This window comes from Furipterus horrens, unplaced genomic scaffold, assembly GCF_987537825.1.
Source record: "Furipterus horrens unplaced genomic scaffold, mFurHor1.1.pri manual_scaffold_8, whole genome shotgun sequence".
NCBI lineage: Eukaryota > Metazoa > Chordata > Mammalia > Chiroptera > Furipteridae > Furipterus > Furipterus horrens.
In genome coordinates, this window is record NW_028327178.1 from 54,481,346 (window position 1) to 54,503,236 (window position 21,891).

General features: G+C 38.5%; 1 protein-coding gene across 2 annotated transcripts in view; it reads right to left on the reverse strand.

Annotated features, from left to right (window-relative positions):
• The window catches only part of SPIRE1 (spire type actin nucleation factor 1), a 326,738-nt gene that overhangs the window by 14,785 nt on the left and 290,062 nt on the right, over positions 1–21,891 (reverse strand). For both annotated transcript variants that reach the window (XM_090285845.1, XM_090285844.1), the window contains exon 10: positions 5,888–5,978. In XM_090285845.1, coding sequence (XP_090141971.1) covers positions 5,888–5,978 — 91 coding nt within the window. The remainder of the gene's footprint in view (positions 1–5,887; positions 5,979–21,891) is intronic.

The following is a 21,891-nucleotide window of genomic DNA, read 5'->3' on the forward strand; positions in this document are numbered from 1 at the left end:
AATCATCCTGATAAATTTAGTACCCATCTGACACCATACATAATTATCAGAATATTATTGACTATATCCCATATGCTGTACTTTACATCCTTATGCCTATTCTGTAACAACCAGTTTGTACTTCTTAATCCCTTCATCTTTTCCTATCTATCGCCCAAACTTCCTCCCATCTGGCAATTGTCAAAATGTTTTCTGTATCTATGGCCTGTTACTGTTCTGCTTGTTTGTTTATTTTGTTTTTAGATTAATTTGTTGATAGATAAGTATTTATTACCATTTTATTGTTATATTTTTAATCTTTTTTCTTCTTCTTAAAGAAGACTCTTTAACATTTCATGTAATACTGGTTTGGTGGCGATGAACTCCTTTAGCTTTTCCTTGTCTGGGAAGCTCTTTATATGTCCTTTGATTCTAACTGATAGCTTTGCTGGGTAGAGTAATCTTGTTTGTAGGTCCTTGCTTTTCATTATTTTGAATATGTCTTGCTAATTCCTTCTGGCCTGCAAAGCTTCTGTTCAGAAATCAGCTGACAGTTTATGGGAGCTCCCTTGTAGGTAACTGCTTTTCCTCTTGTTGCTTTTAAGATTCGCACTATGTTTTTAATGTTTGGCATGTTATTTATGATGTGTCTTGGTGTGGGCTTCTTCTTGTTTGCAACTCTCTGCACCTCCTGGATTGGTATGTCTATTTCCTTCAGCAGGTTAGGGAAGTTTTGCATCATTATTTTTTCACACAGGTTTTAAATTTCTGGCTCTTTCTTCTCCTGGCACCCCCATGATGCAAACGCTGGCACACATGAAGTTGTGCCAGAGGCTCCTAAACCCTATCTTCTTTTTTTAAATTCCCTTTTTCTTCTTGCTGTTCTGATTGGTTGTGTTTTGCTTCCATATATTCCAAATTGCTGATTCCCCATCTCATCTATTCTATTGTGGATTCCCTGTAAATTAGTCTTCATTTCAGTTAGTGTATCCTTCATTTCTGACTGGTTCTTTCTTATGATATCCATATACTTTTTTAATGGTTTCCATGTCTTATTTTATGCTATTGAACTTCTAGGTTCAACTACTCTTCCTCTAAGTTCACTGAGCATCCTTATAACCAGTGTTTTGAACTTTGCTTCTTGTAGATTGCTTGTTTCCATTTTGTCTAGTTCTCTTTCTTGGAATTTTGCTCTTTTAATTTGGTTTGAGTTTGTCTCATTTTGGCAGCCACCTTGTGTTTTTCTATGAATTAGGTAGAACTGCTACATCTCTACTAGAGTGGCCTCATGTAGTTGGTGTCCTGTGCTGGAGATTAGAGCAAGAGAGTCTGAGTAAGTCCTGTGTGGACCCTTTAAGAGGAACAGCTGGTACTCCAGAAGCCACAATGACCACTAGTTTTTATAGCCTTGTCTTCCTGACACTGGAACCCCGGGCTATAATGCCTGGTGGGGGTAGAACCCCTCACTCCTCAGGGTGGACCTCTGAAACTCAGACATCTCTCTTGATTTTTATCCACCACATGTGTGTATGGGACCAGCCTGTTTTGCATCTCTGCCCTTCCTACCAGCCTTGATGGGACTTTTTCTTTATATCCTTAGTTGTAGGACTTCTGTTTAGCTAAATTTCAGGCAATTTGGAATGATGGTTGTTCTGTAGTTTAGTTGTGGTTCTGAGAGGATGCAAGTACCACATTTACCTATGCCACTATCTTGACTGGAACTCAAAATATCTTGTTTTTTAATGTGTTAGCAATAAATTTCCACTGTTTCTCATAGTTTTGGTATGATGTAATTTCATATTCATTTGTCTAAGCATTTTCTAAATTACCTGGTGATTTCTTCTTTGATCCATTGACTTTTAAAAAGCGTGTTAATTTTACAATTTTGTGAATTTTTCAATTTTACTCTAGTATTGATTTTTAATGTCAGCCCACTGTCACCAAAGAAGGTAGTTTGCATCCTTTTACAATAAAATTTACAGAGACTTAATTTGTGGCCTAACATATGTTCTATGGAAAATGTTCCATGTGTACTTGAGAAGAATGTGTATTTTATTTCCCCCCTGGGAATATTTTCTTTATAATAGAGTTCTTCGATTGTTAATTTTTTTTTTAAACAGGCATTTTGTTCTAACTGTACAACTTTACTCAGAATAATATCTCTTTAATATATCTTATAAATTTACATTAATGTAGCAAAAGAATACACACACACACACACACACACACACACATATATATATATATATATATATATATATATATATATGTGTGTGTATATACACATAATCTCCTGAGCAAACAGTAGGTGCTTAATGAATATGGAGTGAACAAAAATAAACTGCATTTACTTCAACAAAGTTTTAAAAGTAAAACTTGGAACATATGACTTAATAATGAAATTTTTTTGCCTTTCTTATTGCTGCTCTTTTATTTTTGTCCTAATATTTCCCTTGTTGCTCTCCCTAGCCCTGCCCACCCCCAACTCCCAGTCAATCCCCACCCTCTTGTCCATGTCCATGGGTCATTTATACATGTTCCTTGATAGACCCTTCCTCTTTCTTCCTCCTAACCCCTTCCCTCCTCCTCTCTGGTCACTATCAGTCTGTTCCTTGTTTCCATGCCTCTGGTTCTATTTCGCTCATTTGTTTGTTTTGTTCATGAGGTTCTTCTTATAGGTGATATCATATGGTATTTGTCTTTTGCCACCTGGCTTATTTCACTTGCCATAATACTTTCCAGTTGGATACAACGTTCTGTATGTCTGTTATGTCTCATTGCTTTATTTTGTTAAGTCCTGTAATTTTTTTACTTATCTTCTGTTTGGTTGTTCTATTCAGTATTGTGAGTGGGGTACTGAAGTCTAACCATTACAGAACTAGAACTGTGTATTTCTCCTTTCAGTTCTGTCAACTTTTTTCTCTTTATATATTTTGATGGTCTGTCATTAGATGTTCAAATTATTATATCTTTGCTATATTAAATATTTTAACATAAAATGTCCTTGTCTTTTATAATCTTTTTTGATTTAAAGTCTATTTTGTGTGATTTGTAGTATAAGCATCCCAGTTCTCTTTTGATTACTATTTCTCTACTTTCACTTTCATTCTGTTTGTGTCTTTGTATCTCAAGGAAGTCTCTTACAGACAGCATGTAGTTGGATCATGTGTTCTATCCATTATGCAAATCTTTGGACTTACTGCTGCCGCTGTGCTATTTTTTTTTCTATGTGTCTTATAGCTTTTTGTTCCTCATCTCCTACATTCCTGCCTTCTTTTGCATTTAGATGAATTTATAGTGAAATGTTTATATGCCTTTCCTATTTCCTTTTGTGTATAGTTTATAGCTATTTTCTTTGTGGTTATCATGGGGATTATATTAGACAGCCTGAAGTTTTAACACTATGATTTGAATTTAACCAATTTAACAATAACACACAAAATCTTTGCTCCTATGCAGCTCTAATCTCCATCACTTTCTCTTAGTGTCACAAATTTACATCTTTATAAACTGTCTGCTCAATAACAAATAATTTTAAAAGATGCATCATCCTCTCAAAATATGCAGAAAATTAGATTTGGAGTTATAAAACAGTTACAGTAATACTAGCTTTTACATTAAAAATTGATTTTTCTTTCAATGTATTTATCTCTTAAGTCATGTAGAAAGCAAAAAGTGCAATTACAAACACTGCTACAAGAATATTAGCTTTTATAGCTGAATGTTTTTTAAGTTTTTACATTTATTGAGATCTTTATTCCTTGATATAGCTTCAAGCTACTGTTAGTGTCATTTCATTTCATCCTACTGGACTCCACCGAGCACTTCTTGTAGTAAAGGTCTAGAGGTCGCAAACTTGCTGAGCTTTTGCTTACCTGCAAATGTTTTGATTTTTCCCTGATATTTGATGGATAGTTTTACTGGATATAGGATTTATTGATTTTTTTTTTTTTTTTTTTTTAGCATTTAGAATATATTGGCCAACTTTCTTTGTCCTCCAAAGTTTCTGATGAAAAATCTGCTGAAAATCTTACTGAGGATCTTCATATGTGATGACTTACCTCTCTTTTCTGCTTTCAAGGTTATCTCTTTGACACTGTCTTTTGAAAGATTGATTATAATGTGTTTAGTCTGGGTCTCTCCAAGTTATATTCTTAGTTGAGTTTCTTGGATATTTATATTTATGCTTTTCATCAAATTTGGGAAGTTTCAGCCATTATTTCCACATATATTCTTTTGTCCCCTTTTCTCTCTATGGACTCATACAATGCATATGTTGGTCTGCTTTATGGTGTCCTACAGGTCCCTTAGTCTCTGTTTGGTTTTCTTTAATCTTTTGTCTTTTGGTTTTCCAGACTCTCTTCATGTTTGCTGATTCTTTCTTCTTACTCGCTCATCTATCTTTTTAATCCTGCTAGTCAATCTTTCTTTTCAGTTATTGCACTTTTCAGCTCCAGAATTACTTTTTGGGATTTCTATCTCTATTGATATTTCCATTTTATTCACACATCATTTTCTTAAATTTCTCCACATCTTTATTGCTTTGAGCATCTGTAAGGTGTTTTAAAGTCTTTGTCTAGTATAACTGTCATCACGTCTTTTTTCTTAGTTTCTGTTAATTCTTTCCCTCTGAATGAACCATACTTCTTTGTTTCTGTATACACCTTGTAATTTTTGCTAAACACTGGATATCTTAATCTAAAAATGTGGTAACTCTGAAAATGAGATTCTCCCTCTTCCCCAGGGTGTTTTTGTTTTTTGGTTGTTTTTGTTTCTATATTCATTTTTGAATGTTGTAGGATGTCTCAGTGCTGAGGAACAAACTGAGATGGAATGTTAACATCTTCTCAGGACCTTTATGAGCCATTACCTGGGCATGCATAGTCACTCTCTAATTTTTCCTGATGTGCAGTTGCTTTTGAAAGTCCTAGTCTATCATGTCTGGCTCCCCAAAGGGGAAAACCAAAAAAGGAAAAAAAGGGGATGCCAGCCTTTTAAATGCTCTGCAAGTCCCTTGAGCTGCAGTAGGGGGAAGCTTGAAAAAATTGAACAATGGCTGCCTACCTTTGGAGTCAGAAGAAGCAATCACAGCACAGTATTTGGAGGACAGGGTCCTTTTGGCCCCTGTCTCCTACAAGCTGTGTGCAAGCTTTTCCAGGAAACGTACACAACTGCCTGCCATATGGCTGGGGGTAGGAGATAAGTAGCTGCTTCTATGTTAAAAGGTGACTGAAATGAACCACAATTTAGTACCCAAGTCTTCCCCTGGAAGTTGCAAGCCTTCAACAGACTCTGGAGGTCCAAAATAGTTAGACCAGACTAATTCTGCCAATTCATTTGTTGTCTAGCTGGAGACACCAATTCATGGTACTACCTACTCTATCATCTTCCCAGAATCTTCTCCCTTAATATAAAAATTTTTAATTCTTTACAATAATCTTATGAATAAAAGAGTAATGAAAGCATTTAGAAGTCACATAAATTAGTATTCTTAAGTTATAAAGTGTTTTTACTATCTACACATGTTATGTGGGTATGAATATGTATATATGTGTGTGTGGTGGGTGATAACAAGTGTGATTATTGGGCTCTAGGCTTAAATTAAGACAAAGAGGTAATTAATCTAAAAAAAAAAAACCTTACAGATAATTGACTTATTACCTACCTATTATCTGTAAACTCAAAGGTGACTGATCTAAGTTAAGAACCTGAGGCCTGTTATCAGTTTAGCATTCCCTTATGATGTCACTCTAGGAATATGACTGAATATTTCTGGTCCTGACTACTGCAATTTCAAGCTTAGTTCTTTATACCCCAAATAATTACAAGCACTTTCAGTTTCCCTATTCTAGGATAAGTGTGTTTTTTAAGATATCTGATGCTAGTTCTTTGTGACACAAATACTCACTCTTCCTTGTGGACACAGCCTCCAGGAAGGGATCTTCAAGGAAGGAGGGAGACACACTGCTGCTGCTGGCTGACTTGTGCAGAGTCTCTTCCTGAAAAATGTATGAACAGAAATAGTGAGATTCCTTGGATTAATTAATAACATTTACTATTAGTGCTCTTCTGCCAATCAATAATATTTTGCTATTAAATATTTATTTTAACATGAAGCACCAAATTAATGTAAAAAAATCAAGGAAAGTAGAAGACAAACTAGAGGGATCTAAAATTAGATATGTCTGGGTTTGTATCCTGGCTCTGTCCCTTATTAGAGTGACGGACATTCTGCCAAGTTTCTTACCTTAGTTTCATCATTTGTTTTTTTTAAATAACTTTTTATTTTTCAGTTACAGTTGACATACAATATTATGTTACCTTCAGGTACACAATGTAGTAATTATAGATATTCATATAACTTATGAAGTGATCACCCTGATAAATCTAGTACCTCTCTGGTACCATATGCAGTTATTACAATATTATTGACTATATTTCCTATGCTCTACTTTACATCCCCTGGACTATTTTGTAACTACAATTTGTACTCTTAATATCGTCACCTTTTCATCCAACCCTCATCCCCTTTCCATGGATCAGTTATCATCCTATACACAAAAAGGTCACAGGTTCGATTCCCGGTCAGGACATGTACCTAGGTTTTGGGTTTGATCCCTGGACGGGGCATGTATGGGAGACAACTGATCAATGTTTTTCTCTCCCATTAGTATTTTTCTCTTTCCCCCCTTTCCTCTCTAAAATCAATAAAACATATTCTCAGGTGAGGAAAAAAGTTCTCTGTATATGTGAGTTCGATTGTTTTCTTCTTGTTCATTTTTTTTCAATTCCATATATAAGTGAAATCATATCACATTTGTCTTTCTCTGCGTGACTTATTTCCCTCAGCACAATACTCTATTAGTCTATCCGCACTGTTGCTGATGCCAAGATTTCATTCTTTTTTGTGGTTGAGTCATATTCCATTATATATATGCAACATTTATTCTTTATTAATTCATTTAGTGATGGATACTTAGCCTGTTTACATTCTTGGCTGTTGTAAATAATGCTGCAATGAATATGTGGGTGTGCATGTCTTTTCAAATTAGTATTTTGGATTTCTTCAGAAAAATACTAGAAGTGGGATGGCTGGGTCCTCCTTTGTTTGTTGTTATTTTAAAGTCCATTTTGTCTGGTATAAGTATTGCCACCCCAGCTTCTTTTGTTTGTTTCCATTTTTATGAAATATCTTCCCATCCCTCTACTTTCAGTCTGTTTGTGTCATTCGATCTGAAGTGCGTCTCCTATAAACAGAGTATGTTAATGGTCTTTTTAAAAAAAAAAATCTATTCAGCCACCTTATGTCTTTTAATCGAAGCATTTAATCCATTTACATTTAAAGTAATTGTTGACAGATATTAATTACTGCTATTATTCATACTTTTTTCAAGAAAGTTTTTTTTTCTATTAAATCATTATTAGTATTATTCTATTATAGTTGTTCAAATTTTTCCCCCTTTGCCCTCCTCTGCCCATCCCACAACACCACATCCACAGTCAATTCCCACACTGTTGTGCATGTCTGTGGGTCATTCAAACACATAACCTAGTCTCTTCCCCTTCTTTCCACCATTAGCCCCCGCCCACCTCCCCTTTGGTCACTGTCTGTTCCATGTTTCCATGCCTGTGGTTCTATTTTATTCGTTATTTTGTACATTACATTTCTCTTATAGGTGAGATTATATGATATCTGTCTTCCACTGACTGGCTTATTTCACTTAGCAGAATACTCTCCAGTTCCATCTAAACTGTCAAAAAAGGCAGGAGTTCTTTCTTTCTGCTGTGTAGTATTCCATTGTGTAAATGTACCACAGTTTTTTTTCTCAACTCATTTACTGATGGGCGCTTAGGCTGTTTCCAGCATTTGGCTACTATAAATAGTGCGGCTATTAACATACGGGTGCATAGGTTTTTTTGAATTGGTGATTTGTATTCTTAGAGTATATTTCCAGCAGTAGAATCGCTGGGTCAAAAGGCAGTTCCATTTTTAGTTTTTTGAGTAAATTCCATATTGTTTTCCACAGTGGCTGCACCAGTCTGCATTCCCACCAATAGTGTACTACGGTTACCTTTTCTTTATTTTATTTTATTTTATTGATTATCCTGTTAGAGTTGTCCCAATTTCTTTCCCCCCGCTCCCCTCCATCCTGTGAACCCCCTCCCTCCACTTGTCTCCCCCCTTAGTCCATGCCCATTGGTTATGCATATAGTTCTTCTCAACATCTTCCTCTCTACTCCACTCCCTCCTACTATGCTTATTTCCTGCATTATCTCCCTCCCTTTTCGCCCTTACCGCTGACCTCCCCCCAGTATGTTCCCGTACCTATAATTCTTTTTCCCCTTTCGTCGCCTACTTAGTTTGCCTTTGTTTCAATTCCCTAGTTTCTGCTGTTGGTTGTTGTGATACAGTTTTCATTTTAATGTTCATAGTTTTGATCCTCCTTCTTCTCAACAAGTCCCTTTAACATCTCATATAACAGTGGTTTGGATCTAACAAACTCCTTCAGTTTTACTTTGTCCTGGAAACATATTCTCTGCCCTTCTATCCTGAATGACAGCTTCACTGGAGAGAGTAATCGTGGTTGAAGGTTTTTGATTTTCATTACTTTGAATATTTTTTGCCAGTCCTTTCTTGCCTGTAAAGTTGCCTTTGAGAAATCCACTGACAGTCTAATTGGAACCCCTTTGTACATAATTCTTCTCTTCTCTCTTGCTGCTTTTAACATTCTCTCTTTATCTTTAATTTTTGACATTTTGATGTTAATGTATCTTGGTGTGGTCGTCCCTGGGTCCAGTCTATCTGGAACACTCTGTGCTTCCTGGACCTGTAAGTTCATTTCCTTCCCCAAGTTAGGGAAGTTCTGCTTCATTACTTTTTCACATAATTTTTCAATTTCTAGTTCTTCTTCTCCACCCCCTGGCAATCCTATAATTTGAATGTTCATTCGCTTATAGCTGTCCCAGAGGTTTCTGAGCCTCTCCCCATATTCCTCATTTTTTGTTTCCTCTTTCTGCACTGGTTGACTGTTTGTTCCCTCCCTATGTTCCGATTTGTTGATTTGATCCCTGGCTTTTCCTTCCTCGCCACTTGTCTTGTATGTATTTTTGTTCATTTCAGCAGGACTAGCCTTCATTCCTTCCTTGTCTTGATTCAGCCCCGCTGTTAGGTCTGTAAGCTGCCTCATGACTATAGCTCTGAACTGAGCCTCAGAAGGATTTGCTATTTCTTCATCGGTCAAGGCCTTTATTTGTTTTTTCATTAGCTGTGTGATTGGTATTTCAATCATTAATTCTGCCATTCTGACCGTTTTGTTTATCTTTCCTTCTTGGGCAGGGCGCTGTCACTCCTCCTATGCTATACTGGGCGGAGCCCCGTGTGCTCGTCACAACCTGGTGACCTTTCTCACCACACTGTGGCGCTTTGTGAGGGCGCAGGAGTCGAAGATGGATTCCTGCTGTTACTCTCTGCTGAGGAACCTGGAGCCTCCTCCATCCCCATGCCCTCCGGTACAATGGGGTCTGCCTTCCCTGGTGTTGGAATCGCGAGCCAACGGGTCTGGTCTGCAACCAGGGCCAGCTCCCAGGTGCTTCTCTCCTCCCCCCAAATATGGGGGTCTGCTTACGGGGTCCTGCTGTTAGCTGCTGCAGCTGCCGCCTCCAGCATAGTTCGATTTTTCAGCCACGGTTTCGCCCTTCTTAACTGTCCGGACGAACACCACTTGTTTATGACTTCATACATTGGACTTCCATGTAGCTTTATTTTCTGGAACTTCTGGTTATTTTTGGTTTTGCGGTAGTTTTAGTCCTTCTTAGTTGTGGAGGGAGACAAAGCGTGCAGGTCTATGCCTCCATCTTGGCTGGAAGTCTGGTTACCTTTTCTCCACATCCTTGCTAGCACTTGTTTGTTGACTGATCAATGATGGTCATTCTGACTGGTGTGAGGTGGTGTCTCACTGGGGTTTTAATTTGCATCTCTCTGATGACCAGTAATGTTGAGCATCTTTTTGTATGTGTAAGGGCCATTCATATATTCTCCTTTGATAAGTGTCTATTCAGATCCTTTGCCAATTTTTTAATTGGAGTGTTTGTCTTCCTGGTGTTGAGTCATATGAGTTCTTTATATATTTTGGAGATAAAACCCTTGTCTGATGTATCATAAGCAAATATGTTCTCCCATATGGTCAGTTCCCTTTTCATTTTGATGATGGTTTCTTTAGCTGTGCAGAAGTTTTTTAAATTTGATGCAGTCCCATTTGTTCATTTTTTCCTTTATTTCTCTTGCCCTAGGACATATACTGTCAAAAGTATTGTTACATGAGATATCTAAAAATTTCCAGTTTTCCTCTATGACTTTTATAGTGTTACAATGGTATTTAGGTCCTTTATCCATTTAGAGTTTTTCTGTTCTAGTTATATTTTTTTTGCATGTACCAGTCCAGTTCTCCCAACAACATTTACTGAAAAGGCCATCTTTACTCCATTGTATGCTCATGCTCACTATGTCAAATACTAATTTACCATAGAGACTTGGTTTATTTCTGGGTTCTCTATTCTGTTCCATCGATCTATGTGTCTGTTCCTATGTCAGTATCAGACTATTTTGATTACTGTGGCCTTGTAGTATAGTTTGATCGGGTATTCCTCCTATTGCGTTCTTCTTTCTCAAGATTGCTGAGGTTTATCAGTGTCTTTTTTGGTTCTATATAATTTTTTGAAATATTTGTTCTAGATCTGTGAAATATGCCATTGGTACCTTAATAGAAATTGCACTGACTCTACAGATTGTTTTGGGCAGTATGGACAGTTTAATGATGTTAATTCTTATAATCCGTTAACACAGTATATGCTTCCATTTATTTGTATCTTCCTTAAGTTCTTTCTTCAGTGTTACATAGTTTTCCAAGTACAAGTCTTTTACTTACTCAGTTAAATTTATTCCTGGGTACTTTTTCTTGTTGCTATAGTAAATGGGATTTTCCCCCTAGTTTCTCTTTCGGATATTTCATTGTTGGTCTACAGAAATGCTATTGATTTCTGAATGTTGACCTTGTATGCCTTTATCTTGCCAAATTCACTTATTAGGTTAAGTATTTTTTGGCGGAGACAATAGTGTTTTCTATGTACACTATTATGTCATCTGCGAATAATGAGTTTTACTTCCTCCTTTCCAGTTTGGATGCCTTTTATTTCTTTTTCTTGCCTGATCGCTGTGGCTAGAACTTCCAGTATTATGTTGAATACAAGTGGTGAAAGCAGACACCCTTGTCTTGTTTCTGATCTTAAAAGGAAAGCCTTTTGTTTTTGTCTGTTGAGTATAACGTTGGCTATAGTTTCTAGTATATGGCTTTTATTATGTTGAGGTATGCTCCCTCTCGTCCCACTTTGCTAAGTGCTTTTATCATAAATGGGTGCTGTATTTTATCAAATGCTTTTTCAGCACCTATTGATATGATCACCTGATTTCTGTTCTTCATTTTGTTTATGTGATGTATTACGTTTATTGATTTGCAAATATTGTACCATCCTTGCATCCCTGGGACGAATCCCACTTGATTATGGTGTATGATTTTTTTAATGTATTTCTGAATCTGCATTGCCAGTATTTGGCTGAGGATTTTAGCATCTATGTTCATTGGAGATATTTTCCTGTAGTTTTTCTTTTGTTGTGTCTTTACCTAGTTTTGTAATCAGGATGATACTGGCCTTGTATAAAGTGGGGAGCTTCCTTTTTCTTGAATTTTTTGGAAGAGTTTGAAAAGGATAGTAGTTAGCTCTTCCCTAAATGTTTGGTAACATTCACCTCTCATGCCTTCTGACCCAGGGCTTTTGTGTGTCAGGAGTTTTTTTAATTACTGCTTCAATTTCACTAGTTGTTATTGGTCTATTCAGGCCTTCTGCTTCTTCTTGATTCAGTTTTGGAAGATCATTGTTTCTAGAAGTTTGTTCATTTTGTCCAGGCTGTCCAATTTCTTGGCATATAGTTGTTCAGAAAAATTTTTTACAATCCTTTGTATCTCTGTGGTATTGGCTATAACTTTTCCTCTTTCATTTCTGATTTTATTTATTTGGGCCCTCTCTTTTTTTTTTCCCTTGATGAGTCTGGTTAAATATTTGTCAATTCTGTTTATCTTTTTAAAGAATCAGCTCCTATATTTATTGATCCTTTGAATTGTTCTTTTAGTCCCTATGTCATTTAATTCTGCCCTGATCTTGATTATTTCCTTCCTTCTGCTTTCTCTGGGTATTGTTCGTTGTTATTCCTCTAGTTCTTTTAGATATAGGGTTAAGATGTTTGAGATTTTTCTACCTTCTTTAGGTAGGCCTGTATTGCTATGAACTTCCCTGTCTTTGCTATGTTCCATAGGTTTTGGATTTGTGTGTTCATTTTCATTTGTTTCCAGATTCTTTTTGATTTCTTCCTTGATCTCACTGCTGACAACTCATTATTTAATAACATGTTATTCAGTCTCCATGTATTTGAATGTTAAGTTTTTTCCTTGAGGTTGGTTTCTAGTTTCAATCCATTTTGATCTGAGCACATACTTGATATGATTTCAATTTTCTTGAATTTGTTTAGGCTTGTTTTGTGTCCTACCATGTGTTCTATTTTTGAAAATGTTCCATGTGCATTTGAAAAAGAATGTATATTTTGCTTCTTTGTGGTGAAAGATTCTGTATATATCAATTAAGTCCATTGATATAGAATGTCATTCTGTACCACAATATCCTTGATGATTTTTCGTTTGGAAGATATATCCATTGTTGACAATGGGGTGCTAAAATCCTCAATGATGAACGTGTTGTTGTCAATCTTTCTTACAGTCCTCCAAGATCTTTATATATATTTATGTTGGGTGCATATATATTTACAAGGGTTATATCCTGCTATTGAATTGTTCCTTTAAGTATTATGTAGTGAGGTTGTCCCTTATGGCTTTTTCTTTGAAGTCTATTTTGTCTGATATAAGCATTGCTACCCCACCTTTCTTTTCGTGTCTGTTTTCTTGGAATATTTTTTCCATCCCTTCACTTTCAATCTGTGCAAATTTTTTTTTTCTGAGGTGTGTCTCCTGTAGGTAGCATGTATGTAAGTCATGTTTTCTTATCCATTCAGTTACTCTATGATTTTTTGATTGGAGCATTTAATCCATTTATGTTTAAGGTTATTACTGATAGGTACTTATTACCTGCCGCCACCGCCCCCCTCTTCTGTCTCTGTTTTCCTTTTTATAGCAGTCCCTTTAGCTTCTCTTGTAGGGAGGCTTGGTGGAGATGTACTCTTTCAGTCTTCTTTTGTCTGGGAAGCTCTTTATTTCCCCTTACATTTTAAATGAGAGCCTTCCTGTATAATGTAGTCTTGGTTGTAGGTCCTTGCTTTTCATTACATGAAATATTTCATGCCAATCCCTCCTGGCTTGTGGGTTTCTGTTGAGAAATCAGCTGAGAACCTTATTGGAGCTCCTTTGTATGTGACTTGCTGTGTCTCCCTTGCTCCTTTAAGATGGTATCTTTCTTCAAAGTTTGCCATTTTAATTAGATGTCTTGGAGTAGGTCTCTTTGGGTTCATCTTGTCTTCTTGATTGGAACCCCTTCTCTGCTTCCTGATCTTGTGTGACTTTTTCCCCCTCACCAAGTTAGGGATGTTTTCTGCCATCATTTTTTCAAACAAGTTTTGTATCCCTTGCTACTTCTCTTCTCCTTCAGATATTCCTATGATGTGAATGCTGTTATGTTTCATGTTGTCCTCAAGGTCCCTTAAAACTATCCTCATTCATTTTTAGTGTTTTTCCATTTTGTTGCTCTGGCTGGGTATTTCTTTCTACCTTGTCTTCCAGCTCACTGCTTTGGTCCTCTGCTTCATCTAGCCTGCTTTTAATTCCTTCTAGTGTATTTTTCATTTCAGGTATTGTAGTCTTCATTTCTTCCTATTTTTTTTTCAGTTTCTATATCCTTTTTCATGTTGCTGTAGTTCCTTAAATTTTTTGTAATCTTCACTGAGTTCCATGAGCATCCTTATAATCATTATTTTGAAGTCTATGTCTAATAGATTGCTTGCCTCAATTTCATGTAGCTCTTTTTCTGGGGACTCTTCCTTTCCTTTCAATGTGGGGTTCTTCCTTTGTCTCCCCATTTTACGTGACTCTCTGTTTCTGAATTTCAGGTAGCTGTGCTTTACCTACCTGTCTTGGTGCGGTGGACTTCTTTGGTAGGAGTTCTGTGGGACTTGGTGGTGCAGTGTCTTTGAGCTCCTGTTCTGTATGCTCTAGGGATGCCCTTTTTTCAGTTTATGTGGGCTCTCTTGTACTTGGGCTTTGATTATTGGTGGCTCATTCACTGGTAGGTTCTCACCTCCAGCTGGCTGACGGGGGCAGTGGGGTCACAACTCCCACCATGCCTTTATGCTGTTGTACAGGTGCTGGTTAACAAAGTAATACAAACAAATCAAATCCACACCAGCAAAAAATACCTGCTACCACATCAACACTATCAACAGTAATTGAGCAAAGATTAATAAATGTAGAGAGAGATTAAAGTAACTATAAGATAGAAAAAAGGGAATATGAAATGACTAAAGGAGAGGAAAATTATTTTGAGTGAGAAGAGAAAGGTGATATAATAAGAGTAGGGAATAGAAACAAGGCAAAGAAAGGGAGAAATAAAATTTCAAATATAGGTAAAACACGGAAGAGTGATAGCAAAGGGGAATAAGAAAAGGGAAGAGTATACTATGAGGTTTGAATTAAAATTTAAAAAGTAGTGAACCAACTGGAATAAAATTGCAGAAAAACCACAACAGGGTCGATAACAATGACAGCTGAACAAAGATTAATAAAGGTGGAAAGGGAAGAAGAATATTAGACAAAATAGAAAACACATATGAAGTATCTACAGAAAAAATGGTTCTGAGAGGATAGGGGGAGAAAAACTAGTAAGAGTAAGGAATAGAATCCAGGCTAAGAAAAGGAAAAATAAAAATAAAATGCTAACTCAAATAAGCAGGGGTAGGGGGAAGGCAAAATGAAGTAAGACAAGCAGAGAGTAACCTATAAGATTTGGAAAAAGAAAAGTGAACAAGTAAGAATACTGTTGAAGAATAACAGCAATAACCATAATATCCACACCAAACAAGCCATGATTTATAAAGGTGAAAAGGAAATAAGAATATTATAAGAGGGTAAAAAAAGAATATGAACTGACTAAAGGATGGAAGAATACTTTTGAGAGAATAGAGGGAGGAGAAATAGTAAGAGTAAGGAATAGGAACAAGGTGTAGAGCGGGGGAAAACATACAATGAAAATAAGAAAGGGCATGAAGAAGGCAAAATGGAGTAAGACAAGTGAAGGGTACAATGTGAGATTTGAAATAACAATAAAATAAAAAATAATATAAAATTTAAGAATAAAAATAAAAGACAAAGAACAGCGAATTAGCTGGTATACCATTGAATCAAAAGAATTATTATTAAAAGGCTACGTGAAGGGAAGGAAGAAACACGAATTCTGAAGAAAAGCAAGGTAAAATTCATCTCAGCAGTTTGGTGTTTGCCTTCTGACTTCTCTTTTTGGATAGGCCTCCGGTTTTTTATCAGCTCAAGATCCCTGGGTGGGTCATCCAACTTCTGGAAGCACCGCCTGTATCACCTTCACTGCCTCTAGAGGGAGCTTCTGTTGTAATCAGGGTGGTGGGACCCCTCGGTTTTCCCTGGGAGGCACTGTTCAGTCTTCTAGGAAAATTATGGATGTGTTCCCCTTGCCTTGTACCACCTGTCTTGGTCTGCCCCAGCTAATTTCCAATAATGTATACTTTCTAGTGAATTACTTGTCTGCGTCAAAGGGAGGGGCCAATCTGTGTAAGAGGGTCAGCTCTTTACTGCTTTGTGTTGATGGCAGCTCAGTGTGTAAGCTGAGGCTGGGCGGGGCCCTGAATCCCCCTTGTTACACTGCTTTTTGATCTCCCTGCTTTGCTGGCCTCAGTGAAATAGGGCCCTAGGAAACAGTGTATTTTGTCTCCCTGAGAGAAGTTTAAAATGGGCCCTTTAGGTGTTCCTCTTGCTGTCTTTCTCTTGTGGAAATGCACCCTGCAGAATGTTCTTGAGCCTGACCTGCCTGTTTTGCAGTTCTTCCCCATTGGAGGTGTCTTTGATCTTGCTGGAGGTGGCGGCTGGGTGTGACCTTCCCTTTCTGGAGATTGGATCTCTGCCAGGGATGGGGGATCTGTCTGGCTTTTAATAGTCTCAAGTGCCCTCCTTCTGCTCTTCCAGTTCCCAGTCCACTGCCCTTGCAGCAGACAAGAGTCCTGCACTCTGCATGCTGCACAGTCTGAGCCCTGTCAGATGTCCTAGGCCGGGGCCAAGAAATTCCCTCGCTTTGCACCTTTCTGATCTCTCTGCCCACCTGCACTAGTGGGAGCAAACCACATCCTCTTATCCTTTTCCCTTGCTGGCAGGGCAGCTGTGTGTAGGTCCCTGCCCAGCATACCTTAGCTCTCCTTTTAGAAAGTCTCTCTGGGCACTCCAACTGTAGCACTGAGTAATTGTCCAGCTTTCAATACACACCACCTCTCCAAAAAGTCAAGAGTCTCTCAAAGTCACGGCTGACCATGGCCAGCCTCTTCTGCTCAACCCAGGTGCAGATAGAATCCCTCCCTCTGGCACTCCCTCAGTTGGCATTTGCCACTGCAGCTATGGGTGTGCTCTTGCTGTGTGTGTGTATAGCCTAGATCTCCCCAACTTGATGTATCCTAGTTGCTCCTGGCCCAGGTCTGGGAGTCCCCTGCCCTGGGAGAGGAGGGAGCCGCAAAGCTGCAATCTCTGACCAGGCTCTCCACAGCTGCAGGTGCCACGCACATAGTAGTTTCCCCTCCACCTATAAAATATCCTTACTACCCATTGTGAAGCATCTTCTGGACTCATTAGCTTTTAAACTTCGTATCAGCTAAGATTCTGTTGAATGCTCAGTTTATTTTTTGGAAGATCAGCCAAGTGTCTGAGTGGGCTGCCAGAGAAAGTGGACTCAGCTTTCACCTACTTAACCTCCATCTTCCACCCTCCCCTATTATTCATACTTTTTTGTATATTTTATTGATTATGTTGTTACAGTAGTCCCAATTTTTTACCCCTTTGCTACCCTCTCTTCAGTATCCCCCTTGCCTCCAGCAATCCCACCCCCCTTAGTTCATGTCCATGAGCCATGCATATAAGTTCTTTGGCTTCACCCTTTCCTATATTATTCTTAACTTCCCCCTGTCTACTTTGTACCAACAATTATGCTTCTTAATCCTTGTACCATTTCCCCATTTCTCCCCCTTCCCACTCCCAGCTGATAACCCTCCAAATGGTCCTCATATCTATGATTCTGTTCCTATTCTGGTTTGCTTAGTTGGATTTTGTTTTTATGTTTTAGATTCAGTTGTTGATAGTTGTGAGTTTGTTGTCATTTTAATGTTCATAATTTTGATCTTCTTTTTCTTAAGTAAGTCCCTTTGACATTTTATATAATAATAGCTTGGTGATGATGAGCTCCTTTAGCTTTACCTTGTCTTGGAAGCACTTCACCTGCCCTTCATTTCTAAATGATAGCTTTGCTAGATAAGAGTAATCTTGGTTGTAAGTACTTGCTTTTCATCACCTTGAATACTTTTTGCCAGTCCCTTCTTGCCTGCAAAGTTTCTTTTGAGAAATCAGCTGAAAGTCTTATAAGCACCCCTTTGCAGGTAATTCTCCATTTTTCTCTTGCTGCTTTTAAGATTCTCTCTTTATCTTTAACCTTTGAAGTTTTAATGATGATGTATCTTGGTGTGGTCTTTTTTCGGTCTAGCTTGTTTGAGACTCTCTGTACTTCATGGACTTGTATGTCTATTTCCTTTGTCAAATTTGGGGAGTTTCCCTTCATTATTTTCTCATATAAGTTTTCAATTTCTTGCTCTTCCTCTTCTCATTCTGGCAGTCCCGTGGTTCAGATGTTGGCAGGTTTAAAGTTGTCCCAGAAGTTCCTAAGTCCCTCCTTATTTTTTTCAATTCTTGTTTCCTCATTCTGTACTGGTTGACTACTTTTTTCTTCCTTATATTCCAAATCATTGATTTGAACCCTGGTTTCCTTCCCTTCACCATCAGTTTTGTGTGGATTTTCCTTCATTTCATTTGGCATAGCCTTCTCTTCTTCCCTTATGCATTTGCCATACTCAAGCATATCTGTCAAGCCTGTGAGCATATTTATCACAAGTGTTTTGAACTCTGCATCTGTTGGGTTGGCTATCTCATCTGTTAGGTTAGGTATCTACTTGTTGGTTAGTTCGTCCACTGGAACCTTGATCTGTTCCTTCTTTTGGGCTATATCTCTCTGTCTCCTCATCTTGACATGCTTCTGTGTTTGTTTGCCTCTGTGTCTTAGGTAGAGCTGTCGCACATGTTATGTTGTAAGGGGCAGCCTTAGGTATTCATCAGTAGAGGGTGACCCATTTCACCATGTTGTGGCGCTTTGTGTAGGGGAGGGGTCGAGGGGGAACAATGCCGCTTGCTCAGCACGCGCCCCTTTTCCAGGCACCTCTCTTGTCTCCTGTATGGGACTGGTGCCTCTCCAGCTGTTGCCCTGGCCGTCGTTCCCAGAGTGGGTGAGTCTATGGATGTTCTAGGATGGTGGGGGCCCTTTAAATAAGCAGACTCTGCTGAGAGACCAGTAGTTTCTTTCTCTACCCCAACTCCCACTGGTTTGCACAGTCAGAAGCAATGGGGCCTTATCTTCCCTGGTGCTGGGACCATGTGCTGTACGGTCTGGTCTGGTGCTGGGAGTGCTCCCCAGGTGTCCCTCCTGACCTTTAAAATATGTGACTTGCATTCCAACGGTTTGCTGCTGCGCTGCTGCCACCACCACACTGCATCCTCTGTCCTGGTTGTGCCCCTCCTGTCTGTCTGGATGAGTGTTTCTTCTTTATATCTGTTCGTTGGACTTTCATGCAGCTTGATTTGCTGGAACTTCTGGTTGTCTCTAGTTTTGAGGTAGTTATATTCCTTCTTAGTTGTGGAGGGAGACACAGCATGTCTGTGTAGGCCTCCATCTTGCTGGAAGTTCCTGCTTTCTCTTTTCTACTTCTGGTACCCCATGCCACATATGTTGCTAAGCTTGATGTTGTCCCAGAAAATCCTTACACTATCCTCATTTTTTTCACATTTCTTTTTCTTTTTTGCTATTCTGATTGGGTGTTTTCTGCTACCTTATCTTCCAAATAGCTGATTCGAGCCCCTGCCTCATTTAATCTATCACTGATTCTTTCTAATATATTCTTTATTTCAGTTATTGTATTCTTCACTTTTGATTGATTCTATTTTATGTTTTCTATCTCCATTTTCTTCCCTATCTCTTTGTTTAAGTTCTAAATTCATTTACTTTTTCTCCATGTTCACTGAGCATCCTTATAACCAGTGATTTGAACTCTGCATCTGGTACATTGCTTGTCTCCATTTTCTTTTGTTCTTATTTTGGAGTTTTGATCTTTTCTTTCATTTGGGACATGCTTCTATGTCTCCTCATTTTGGCAGCCTCCCTGTGTTTGTTTCTATGTATTAGATAAAGCTGTTACATCTGCTGGGCTTGGGAAGAGTGGCCTTGTGACACTGTCTCCCTAGTCATCTGAGCTTGGTCTCTAGTTTGTCCCTTGTGTGGGGTATAAGTGTCTTCTTATTGCAAGTGAGCCTTGATGCATGTCAATGGAAGGAACTGATCCTCAGGCTGACTGGTTGTGAGGAATGGCTGTGACTATAGTGGAGGAGTGTTGTGCAGGTGCTGACCCTACAGTACAGAATTTGCTTTAGTGGGGCTCTAATGCCTGCAGAATCTGCTATTTGGGTGTGCTGTCTGTTGAGGTGGTTGGGTGGTGCTTTGGGGTGGTTTAGAAGCTGGCCCCTGGGTGCTCTGGTTCTGGTACCTCTTGGGTGGTGCAGGCCAAAATCAGCCACTGTTTATGCCTTGTCTGTGGCAGTTTGTATGAGCTACAGAGTGATCTTCAGATGGTTTCGACTTTAGTGGTACTTGGAGGTGCCTGGGATAGGTTAAGCTGCAAACTGAGGCTGGCTGTTGCTAGCTAGTGCTGGCCTTGGGGCTGCTTAGCAAAAAGCCAGTTCCTTCTTTGGTGTTTGTGAACCTTTGAGAAATATTAGGAAAGCCCACAGCATGAACCAAGGCAGTCTGTTTGTATGGAAAAGTCACTGGAAACATCTTGGGTGGGCATGCAAGTTGGGTGGAGCTAGGCCTCAGGAAATCACCTGGGCAGCGCAAACTGTTAGTTAGGTTGATGGAGACTCAGATATGGCATCAGCCTGTGCCTGCAGGGGAAAAAGTCAGCAAAGGAACAATGGCTTCTGCAAGTACCTCTGCCTAGGAAAGGCTGCCCCTTCAGCTATTGCCCTGAAGCCTGACAATCAGGTCCTCCCCAGTATGTCCCTGGGGACTTTCAAGCTACTTCTGCAGAGCTAAAGCTCACGAGTGATTGAGTCCATCAGCCAGTCCATCTGCGGGCTCTTTAAGAGGAATTCCTGGGACACCAACAGCTCTCCTTCTCACTCAGCCACAATCTTCACTTGTTTTCACAGCTATGAGTTATGGGGACTTCTCTTCCTGGCATTCAAGCCCTAGGCTTGGCGAGACAGGTGTGGGGCTCAGACTCCTTGCTCCTCAGGGGGGAATCTCTGTAGCTATGACATCCCTCCTGATTTTTATCTGCCACATGTGAGTATGAGACCAGCTGGTTTCATATCTCTGCTTCTCCTACCACTCTTGATGTGGCTTCTGTATTTCCTTAAAGGACTTCTGTTCAGCTAGACTTCAGGTGGTTCTCAGTGATGGTTGTTCTGTAGTTAAGTTGTAATTTTGATGTGTTATGGGAAGAGGGAAATATACCATTTACCTACTCCACCATCTTGACCATATCTCTTATTTTCATCATTTGTAAATGAGGGTATATAATAACATCTTTCCTATGGCTATTGGAAAGTTCAGGTGAGATATTGCATTCAAAAAGCTTAACATATTACCTGGCCTACAATAAATGGTGGTTAATATTATTATTAGGGGATTATTTAACATATTTATAAATGTAATAGACTGGGCACCCCATGAGGGTAAATGCCACGTGTCTTATTCATTGTTCTTATCTGTATCAAACCCATCACTTAGTATGTAATGAATAAATATTTGAATAAGCGGATGAAAAAAACATTCCATGAAATGTCCTGTGATTCTAGAAAAGTATCTATATTATGCTAAATAAAATTTAAATTCCTATTACCAGTGAGAATAGTTCTTCTTGGTTTAGACTATATCAAAATGAAATACAATAGTTATTCATTAAAATTTACTATGAGGGAATATATATGAACTAGAAGGCTACTTATTTCCATAATATCTATAGGAAACTGCTAAATATAGAAGAAAATCAGGTTAATATATTTATCTATGACTATGTAAAACAAATAGTGAAATTTCTCTGACCTACTTAAAGTGTCTTTAAGAATTAGCCACTTACTAAAAATTGGCCTCACCTAAAACCTATTCCTTTCATTTCACACAAGCTACAATTGAATGGAACTTGTCATGAATCACACAGTTCAAACACAGGGAGTTGGAACAGTGACCTCTGCACTCTTGATACTTACCACAAAGAAAAAAGCAATGTAAGCGAAGCCTCAACCTTGTTTAATTGTAAAAATCTCCAGAAAAGCTAGCAAGCAACAAGAATAACCTCTTTCTTCTTATGAAAGGTCAGAAGGAAATAAAAGTCAAGAGTATTTCTTAGGAAAAGAACTTTCCAAATAATTATGAGGTGGGTGCTACTCTGATTTACACAGCAGAAATCAGTTCCCTGTCTCACATACTTCATCTCACCTTCCCTAGAAACATTTTTAAAAAGCTCATTTG